Consider the following 10397-nt stretch of genomic DNA (forward strand, 5'->3'; position numbering starts at 1 on the left):
CGAACCCGCCACCTTAGGTGTACGTGGCTGGCGCCTTAGCCGGTTGAGCTATAGGCGCCAAGCCAACTTTTCTATTCTTAATAAAGATAGGTCTTGTTCTTACTCGGACTGGTCTAGAACTCCTGAGCTCAAGGGATTCTCTGCCTCAGCCTAGATGACTGCTAGAATTAAAGGCCTGAGCCACTGTACCCAGCCCCAGGGCAAGGTTTTAAAGGGTTTAAAAGGGAGGAAATTTATCAGGCAAAGGGTGCTTGCTGTTTTCCCAGGAAGAAAAAATAGCACATGCAAAGACATAGAGATACAGTGTCCTACAAACCACAAGTCACAGGCACAGAAAGGGGTGGAGGCCTGTGCTGAGGCTCTGAATAGGAGCTGGGGAGTAGCTACTGTGAACTGAGAGGGGAGGGACAAGAGCAGCTAGAAGGGGAAGAAAGTTCTGCATGGGAAAGTGCAGAGGAGGTGCTGACCATAACAGACTGAGGACAGAGGAAAGAAAGAGGTCAGTGAACTCTCGAGGTGTAGACAAGAAGGAATGGGCTCTAGAGGCCTCTCTGAGCAGTACCCCATCTGTTGCCCCAGTCCCCAACCTGATATTGTCGATCCAGCAGTCAATGATGACGGGCAGCAGCAGTTCAAGGTTCAGCCAGAGTGTGAAGTAGCTGTCAGTCCTCTTGGAGCAGAGGTAATGCACCACCGTTGGCTTGTCCAGCTTTGCCTCCAGCTGGTTGCCCAAATCACCAGGCACTGCAGAGAGGCATAGGACATGCATTCGCCCTGAGCCTGGCAGGCTCAAGACCCCTAAGTACTTTGAAGTCTGCATTAGACCCCCATAGGGGCCATGGTGAATCTCTGCACTTCCACATCTAAATTAAAGCACAGTACTGGTGGCAGGAAAAACCAAAGAACAGAGACCTTGATTGAGAGGCCATGCTACCATCGTCATGCAGAAAAGGTACTTACTGCCATTACGTAGCAGGCAAGTGAGAAGCCTGCATGGACACCTGGGAGAGACCTCACATGTTTTGTGGAAGGCCTCTAACACTATCCCCAAATCCAGATAAAATAAATCCCTTAGATCTTCACTGCAACATCCTCCTCGGCCATTTAAAGACTATAAGAAGGGGGCTGAGGGTGAAGTCACTTTCCCATGCTGGGCCTCAGTTTCCTTACCTGTTAAATGAGATCTTGGCCTGAATTACCTCCATAAACACACTCCTCTACAACATGTGGTTTGTATGATGAATGGACCCATTTGAGAGCTGTGACTGGGAGCACCAGAACTCCCAAAGTTTGGCCAAGGTCCTATCATTACATATACACCCTCGAGTCTAGAGCCCAAAAGTCTTCTACCCACAGCTATCTTAAAGCTACAGACAAAGCAAACGAGGCCTTATTTACCTGCAGAGAGGGAGTAAGAAACACAACAGAGCACTGGGCCAGCCAAAAGTGAATCAAGAGAAGGTATTCCAGGACAGGCTTGTGGAAGGGAGGTGATGAACTGAAACCCAACTAAGCTTATGCTGGCACATGCCACCTTATTGAGGTCCCCCAGGCCTTACTGAAGGCCAGACCCCAGTAAGGTTCCAGACAGCAGAGATCTTCTGGAAGGCCCTCTCATTGTTGGGAGCTCATGTTGAAGATAGCCACCCTGAAACTACACAGTAGGCCAGCCACAGCCCAGTAGGGCTAGGCATGACCATGCCCTAAGGATGATTTTTCTCCATTCAGCCAGCCTGTTTAAAACACACAGAGCCCTAGGGCCCTTGGAACACCCAAATCTCATTGCTTCAAAGCACTACACAGTCTATTTACTCCCAATGAATGACCTCAGTTATCATATCTCCCAGTGATCCAGGATCACTGAGTAAAAAGCCAGTGTGGGTCTCCTGGGAATTGACAGGGCGTGCCCATCCTGTGTCTTCAGGGCACCATGGCAGCCAGGTGGGGCAGCTGACTTTACCTCCCTTCATGATATGGGTGCAGAGGTAGGGAGTCCCCCTCATAATAACCTCTGTTGACATCCCTGTGGATTGGACAGGGCAATGCAGAAAGACTGCCTTCACCAAAGAGGAAATGGTCAAAAGAGGAAATCACCAGATCTGCTTTGCCCAGACGTTCCTTGGTCTCTAAAAATAGCAGTGGTCACATCCTGAGCCCCTCTGTGCCTGGAAGGAACTAGGACAAGAGTCGTCTATGTGACTTTACCTCAAAAAACACTGAGAGATAACATCCATATTATCTCCACTTAACAGATAAGGCAAATAGGCAGATGAGGAGAGTAGGCTGAAATGTGGACATGGCCTTGCCTATAGTCCCTTGCTCAGGGTCTTATGAATCATTTCTCTGATCTGTTTCCTCCACTACCATTTTGGAACCCACCCCCTAGGGAATTTTGATCATTTGATGGCCAGGATCAGATCCCTGCTTTGTGTCCAGGAGCAACTTGTCAATTGAGTTGCTCCAGTGCTCACCATGGAGTCTCCCAGGATTTATGCCAGGAGTCTCATTCCCTGAGAAGTTGGTCAGGTTAGAATGCTAGCTGCTCAGTGACTACAGGTGAGCCTGAAGTGCTGCTTCTGAGACCTAAGGTAATAAAGACTGTCTGAATTAATGAATGCAGTTAGCACTAATCCAGGTGGAAAGGCTGTGTGCTAGCCATATACTACAAGCTTCCCAATGCCACATCCTTCAAACTCAAAACTCCACAGGCCCATTTGTGGCTCTCTGAGGCCCCCAGGATAAAGTCCAAATGACCCGACCAGTCACGAGTCTTGTACAATCCATTCCTCCCTTGACTCGATTCCAGCCAGCCTGAACTGGTCACCTTCCTCTGCCTGGAAGTCTCTCCTGGCCTTAGCTCCAGATATATTCCAAGAAGTTTTCCCTGACACCCACCCACCAGGCTGGGTTAGTGGATTCTCTGTTTATTCATTACAGGCCTCATCTCTAGAGACCATTGTTAGTCCTATCCTGCAAGCTTGGGGAAGGTAGGGCCAAATCTGTCCAAATCCCAGGGTAAAACTAGGCCCAGTATCCTCCTGAAACATTTCCTGGCCTGGAACTCCTGGTGGGCCTCCCTGGCATCACCCTGCCCACCAATCCTACACTTCTGTGATCTGCATCATCCCCATTAAAATACTCTGAGCAGAAAGAGCACAGGAGGTCATGCTGTAGCAGATTCAGCCTCTGCCCTGAGGTGTCCTGGCTGGCCACCGACACAACTCTAGGTGAGAATGATGGCCTGAACAAGGCACTCAAGACCCAGGAGACAGACGTCTCATCCCTGCCCATCACCACAAAAAAACACTTTGACTCTCATTCAGTTGCTAGAGTTGTGACCAAGGAGAAGGTGGAAAGGGGAGGTCCCTCAAGCCCAAAGATAGCCTAGTCCAACTAGGTCTGGTAGGGATGAGAACACAGGCATGTTCCCCTGACACCTACTAATGCCTGTTGCCCCCAAACCTTTCCCATCTTCAGCCATCTTCAGTTTCCCTTAGATTTCCTCCTTCAGGCCCAATGCCACTTATTCGATAAGTTGGGAGGGGAGCTGGTGGCCAGCTAGGAGAGCCATCCTTTCCCCAAAGACCATCCTTTCAATAATGCCTTCTGAAATACGGGGGATTGGAAGGATAAAAGGTGACAACTTTCTAGCCAGGGCCCAGGTCGACGTGAAGAACAACTCTGAGGTCACTCTACTCATCCCACCAACCCTCAGGAGTGGGGCCAAAGTCCTTCGGTCTTTCCAGCTAAAAATGGGGATAAGGTGAAGTAAGGCTTGGGGCTGACGTTGACATATGGATAAACCGGATGGTAACTCTCCCACTCACCCTAATCTTCTACCCAGGCAGGTGGTGGGAAGCTGACCACACCCGCGCCTAGCATGGCAGGAGGTGGACCCACCGACCTAGTTGACAAAACAGACGCCAAAACGCTCCCGCATCCAGTGCTTGTAACAGGTGAAGATTAGGAAGACAGCCCCACCCTCACCCCATCCTGCTGGACAGACGAACCCACTACCAGACGCGCGCCTCACCCAGCACCACCGGGGGATGACGTCGGGCCGGTTGCGCTGGGTCCGCCAGCAACATTAGCAGCAGCAAGAGGAACAGCAGGCCACCAGGCAGCAGCGATGCGCGGCAGGGGCGGAGGCCCATGGCGTGCGAACGCCGCTGAAAGTCCTAGATGCGGGTTCAACGTTCTCTGCTAGCTCCTAGGCGGGGGCGGAGGCGGCGACGCACTTAACCCCGCCGCTCGCAGCCACCCGCAGCCGCCGGCCAATCAGAGCCCGCCTCTCCGAAAACAACCAGCCAATAATAACTCGCTGCCAGGAACATCCCTCCCAGTCAGAGCTAGCCGCCCCGCCCTGGCCCAACCTCCAGCCAGCTCCCTTAACCGCGTTGCACGCAGAGCGCATCGATAGATCCAGGTACTCTCTGGCTCCCCAGGCTCTCAGCCCGCTCACCCAGAGACCCAGCTCGCCGCTGTTTCTAGCCCATCCCTGAGTACCAAAAGTCCTCTCTGTGCAGCCCTCACCCCTGTTTCCTTGTGCCTCCCTGACCTGGAGGATCTGGAACCGACTGGGCCAAGGGAGGATAGGGGCTCCAGCGCTCCCGCAGAGCGACCCTGGTCGAAGCAAGAAGAGGGGAAGTGAGTCCCGGATAGTTCTTGAGCCTTAGGTGGCCCAGGGCTAACCAGGACCTTTGTGCACTCCCACACCAGTTCTTTGCACTCTGCATTTTAGGGCGTCACCCGGACAGTTAGGGCGCAGGGTTGGAAGTGGGCTTGAACCTCGACCCTGTGCCGTGGTTCCTTTGTAAATTCCTCTGCAGAGCGGGAGGGGCATTGGCAGCTTGTCATCGCCCGGCACACCCACTCCATGTAAATCTAGGATCCAGAGAAGACACAAACTGCGCCAAGAATTAGAGGTAAAGACCTGACAGCTGGGAATATGCCATCACCACGGGTCACTCTGGAATAGAGGGACGGGTGTGTTTGGGAAATGAGGTCTTGACCCTCCACACACCCACTTTGAAGGCCTACCTGCACTTGTTCCCAATACTTCTATCCCACCCCTTCTTTCTTCTTGAGTAAGAATCAGACCCTGGGTTAACCACTCATTATCTCAACCTGCCCTCCTAAGTTAATATAGTGAAATACTTTGGTGATTGGGGTACCACCCTCTTTTAAGGTCCAGCTACCTCCCACTTTGGGCCATGGCTCAGGATTCTCACTCCCAAAGCCCCTGCACACACCCCCTTCACCCTTGCCCCAGCAGAGACCCATCTGGTGAAGGGCCAGTGTGAGAGACCTTAAAGACCCTTTTGCCAGAACAAGCAGGAATCCAGAGTTAATGGTTTAGATGGGGGAAGGGAGAGATCAGGAAAGACTGGACCCCCATGGACTCCAGCCACAGTCTGAATGCCTTGTCAGCCCAGCAGCATCAGGTGACCATGGACTCCTGGAAGGGTAACCCTGTTCTCAGGAGGGGTTCCCAGGTGTCCCACCTCCCACAGGCCCTGCAGGTGTTGGGGCCCATGTCTTCTGGGGGAGAGGTAGCAAGGCCTGGCCACCCATGCCAGTACTGTGAAGATGGGTAAAAAGGTAAAGGGTCCTCCCTTTTCACAAAGACACTACCACCCACCTTATCCCTCAAGCTGCAGACCTGGAATCATCCTGGACTTGATGCCTCAGCACTTCCCAGACCCACAACCCAAGGGATCACTAAATCTTGCCAGCCCTACCCTCCCCAAACTAAACTACCCTCATCCCTATTAACAGCCTCTTCCTAATTTCTGCCTTATTCCCAAGGAATGCTCTCTACTCACCAAGTTTACACTTTTTTTTTTTTTTTTTTGGAGAGAGTTTCACTATGTCACCCTGGGTAGAGTTCCATGGTGTCACAGCTCACAGCAACCTCCAACTCTTGGGCTTAAGCAATTCTCTTGCCTCAGCCTCCCAAGCAGCTGGGATTACTGGCACCTGCCACAACGTCCAGCTATTTTTTTGTTGGCAATTGTCATTGTTGTTTTACCTGGCCTGGGCTGGATTTGAATCCGCCAGGCTTGGTCTACGTGGCTGGTGCCCTACCCACTGAGCTATGGGTGCCGCCAAGTTTACACCATTAAATAATGTCAGATGCCATAACTCTCCTCTAACCCCACTGGCAAGCCTCCCATGGTATGTATCTCACACATAGTGAGGATCCTGCAAGGTATTCTGGCCTTGTCTCCCCACCTTCCACTCCTCCTCTTCTCTAGCTGCCTCATCTCCAGTTTCAGTGGCTTCCTTGCACCTGGAACAGACAACCAACCTCATTCCCCCTCAGGATTACTGCACTTGCTATGCTGAGACCACTCTGCATTCCCCAGTTTGGGGGACTTGATTGGATTTGAAGCAGCCCTGCCTGGCTTTCATTAGAAAGTAATGGCTGCAAGAGCAAGCTGTCCACCTGTCCTGTTCCTGTCCCACCCTGGGTTATCAGTTACTACCTAGCCCAGTTTGGCACACAGCACATGCATAATAGATGTTGAATGAGTGATACATCTCCTTTTCTACAACCTCTCTCTTCCAGGACAGGGTCCTAGTACCTGTGAGGCCTACAGGAGTAGTAAGGGAGGTCAGCAGAGATGGAAGTGAGTTCTGGAAAAAACTGGGAAAGGAGAGTGGTTTCCGAGGAAGAGAACACTCTGGGCAAAGGCAGGAGGTGAGAATAAATCCAGACTGGGAAGCCAGACTAGCTGTGTTATCTTCCTTAGGGTGAGCACACAGCCAACAGCCTTTCTCTCTCCTGTTTTGGGGCCCTTTGCACTTCCTCTCACTGGCCCAAGCTCCAAGACCCCTATCTGGAGCAGGTATTTATTTATTTATTTATTTTTGGAGACAGAGCCTCAAGCTGTCGCCTTGGGTAGAGAACCGTGGCATCACAGCTCACAGCAACCTCCAACTCCTGGGCTCAAGAGATTCTCCTGCCTCCACCTCCCAAGTAGCTGGGACTACAGGCGCCCGCCACAACGCCCAGTTGTTTTTTGGTTGCAGCCGTCATTGTTGTTTGGCGGGTCCAGGCTGGATTCGAACCCGCCAGCTCAGGTGTATGTGGCTGGCGCCTTAGCCGGTTGAGCTATAGGCTTCGAGCCCTGGAACAGGTATTTAACTGAACTTGAGACAACCAAACTAAGACCAGGGCTTCTGAGCTGGTGTGGTGGTGTGAGAGCCAAACTAGCTCCATTTTGTTGTTTACAGCACAAGCTCCATTCTTGGCTGTTTACAGCACAAGCCCCATTCCTGGCTGTTTACCCATAAGTTCTATTCCTAGCCCTTCTGCCCCAACCTCTGCCAGTATCTGCAGGGCCACTCTCTGCTGCCTCTCCCCCACCCCAGGTTGCACAGCCACTGAGCCATAAACTGAGTCACCTTAGGCAAACAGCTGCTATAATAAACAATAAGTTTCTATTACCTTGAAATGCAGGTAATCAGGCTGCACCAGCTCTAGCCCCCAGTTAAGAGACCCCCCACTCCTCACCTGTACCAATCCAAATTCACCTTTACTAGTGAAATCATCAGCTACCAATGCAAATCCTCCTTTACTAATGAAATCACCAACCACCGGCTCGGCGCCTGTGGCTCAAGCAGTTAAGGCGCCAGCCACATACACCTAAGGTGGTGGGTTTGAATCCCCAGCCTGGGCCCGCCAAACAACAATGATGGCTGCAACCAAAAAATGGCCGGGCGTTGTGGCAGGTGCCCGTAGTCCCAGCTACTTGGGAGGCTGAGGCAGGAGACTCGCTTGAGCCCAGGAGTTGGAGGTTGCTGTGAACTGTGATGCCATGGCACTCTACCCAAGGGGATAGCTTGAGGCTCTGTCTCAAAAAAAAAAAAAGAAAAGAAATCATCAACCACCAATGAAAAGTGTACTCGTATCCGACCCTACCCCTCTTGCTTTCTGTACCCCATAAAAACTTCCTCCACCCCGGGTTCGGGGCTTGTCCTAGGCTTGCATACCAGGAGAGTCCAGACCGGTCTGAATAAAACCTCACCTCATGCCTTTTACATTGGAGTGTGTCTCGGATTCGTCTGTTGGGGCTGATTGGGAGGATTTTGGGACCTAACAGTGGCCAGAGCTGAGCCCATTTAGAGGCAAATCAATTCTCCCTAAAGCTTAGTGTGTGAAGGGGCAGATATAGTAGTATAGGTTGGAGGCCCTCGTGGTAGGGAGGCTGACAGATCTCATGGAACCTCCAGGGTGTCTGGGAGTGTTGTCCTCCCCCCTCCCTTCTGTGCCAGGCTCAGCAGACCCCTATCCCTCTGCTGCCAGTGTCTCCCAGCAGTCTAATACTGGTGCAATTACCACAGAACCTTTCAGGGAAAACAAAGGGATGGGTGGGTAGAGACCAGCAGGGACTTCCTCCCATGCAGCAGCCTGGGGACCTAAAGAAACAAGTAGTGTGTCCAGAGCACTGGGTGGGGCAGGCTGACCAACAAACTCAAAAACTTGGCCTACTTCCGTTCAAGGAGCCAGGAGTCATTCTAGAACTAGCCTGGGGGTTGCAAGGAGGGCATTTTTTTTTTAATTTTAATTTTATTATTATTATTATTTGCAGTTTTTGGCTGGGGCTGGGTTTGAATCTGCCATCTACTGGTATATGAGGTTGGAGCCCTACTTCTTGAGCCACAGGCACCACCACCAAGGGCACCTTTTTCGCCTCAGTCCTGGTGCACTGCTCGCCCTTTTGTTACACTCGTCCCCTGCGCCTCACTATCTGGGTCTGGCAAGGTCAGCGCGCCCTCTAGTGGGTACCCAGCAGTAGTTTTGCAAAGGCGTGGACATCGGAACCCCAGAGGGGCCTGGGTAGTCCAGCAGTGGCAGGGGTGGTAGTAGGCCTGGCCAGCAGCTGAAGCTTGGGCTGGGTCAGGGCCCGTGAGTGTTACTCTCCGCAGTGGCTCCAGCGTCGAATCCTCTTCCACCCCAGGATCCTTTTTTTTTTTTTTTTTTGAGACGGAGTCTCAAGCCGTCATCCTGGGTAGTGCCCTGGCATCACAGCTCACAGCTACCTCAAACTCTTGGGCTTAAGCGATTTTCTTGCCTCAGCCTCCCAAGTAGCTGGGACTACAGGCGCCTGCCACAATGCGCAGCTATTTTTTTTGTTGCAGTTGTCATTGGTCTTCTAGCTGGCCAGGGCCAGGTTCGAACCTGCCAGCTTTGGTGTATGTGGCTGGAACCGTACCAACTGAATGGGCGCTGTCACTGGGATCCTTTCTGGCCGGGAAGAGAGTGGGGAGGGCGCCTTTACACCACTCTTAGATGCCTTGGAGGTTCCACCAGATTGAGGGCCCCAGTCTTCCCACACTTGTGGCCAGAGCTCTGGCTACATTTAGGGCTTCAGCCTGGATAGGCCTCAGAGGGCAGAGATGAGGATGCAATTTTTGTGAGTGTGCAGCCCATGAGACCCAAACTCTTCTTCTAAATACCTGAAGTGCCGTTTGGCATGCCAGTTGCTGTCTGGCTTTGGGTGGGCTGGGCTGTTGGGGCCTTGCCCACCCCTTTCCAATACCTATCTCCTATTTATTGATTCATGCTTGATGGGGTTGGGGAGCATTTTTCAGTGAAGTACAGAAATCTCAACCTACAGAGGGGACCCTGTTTTACAGGGAAGTGCCTTGAGAGAAGAAAATCTGAAGGAAGAACTGGGATTAGCTACAGCAGGCTCAGGGTTGGAGAAGAGGGCACAGATAAGACTATTGTAAAGGCCCTGTGGCCGGAGGCTTACCATTACTGAAATACCCTGAGGCAGAAGAAGCAAGCCTTAAACAATTCATTCATTTAGTGCCAGGTCCCATGATAGGAGTTGAGAATGAGTCTGTCTGTCTTCAAGAATCAGATGATTGGGGGGGGGAGAATGATTAATAAATCATGTTAGAAGTGGATTAATTGGGGGGAGCTATGAGAGCCAGTTGGGGGACAGGAGTGAAGGTTGTTTAGTAATAGTAATAATGGGATGATCTGGGAGGATCCACCTGAAAGAGATGAGTTCAGCAAAGCTGGGGCTTCCCCATTACTGAACAAATTGTTTTTTTCCAAGGGTTAGGAATTGTCTTGTGATAGGGACAACCAGGTGGGCACCCTACAGTTTGGGGGAGCCACTGTCTGTTGCCAGACCCATCCCTCAGGTTCACTCCTCAGCTGGGACCTGGACATACATGACTGTGTCTCCAGTGAGAATGTGCTCATGACGGCCCAGGGTGCCACAATAGAGAGGTCACCTTGAGGAACTGGCATAGAGATCAGCACTGAAAGAATAAGTGGGACTCAGCTCGGCGCCTGTGGCTCAAGCAGCTAAGGCGCCAGCCACATACACCTAAGGTGGCAGGTTCGTATCCCCAGCCCCGGCCGCCAAAGAACA

General features: G+C 51.9%; 1 protein-coding gene across 2 annotated transcripts in view; it reads right to left on the bottom strand.

Moving 5' to 3' along the window:
* The window catches only part of PLA2G15 (phospholipase A2 group XV), a 24261-nt gene that overhangs the window by 11371 nt on the left and 2493 nt on the right, over positions 1 to 10397 (bottom strand). The window contains exons 1-2 of one of the 2 annotated variants that reach the window (XM_003799366.3): positions 4034 to 4271; positions 588 to 744 (exon numbers count right to left, since the gene is read on the bottom strand). In XM_003799366.3, the coding sequence (XP_003799414.1) occupies positions 588 to 744; positions 4034 to 4154 (278 nt within the window). In that variant the 5' untranslated portion in view covers positions 4155 to 4271. Of the gene's footprint in view, positions 1 to 587; positions 745 to 4033; positions 4272 to 10397 lie in introns of those variants that run through there. The other variant, XM_023518898.1, reaches the window with a different exon arrangement.

The sequence above is a fragment of the Otolemur garnettii genome, unplaced genomic scaffold (genome assembly GCF_000181295.1).
Source record: "Otolemur garnettii isolate 467f Iridium unplaced genomic scaffold, OtoGar3 scaffold00151, whole genome shotgun sequence".
Taxonomy (NCBI): domain Eukaryota; kingdom Metazoa; phylum Chordata; class Mammalia; order Primates; family Galagidae; genus Otolemur; species Otolemur garnettii.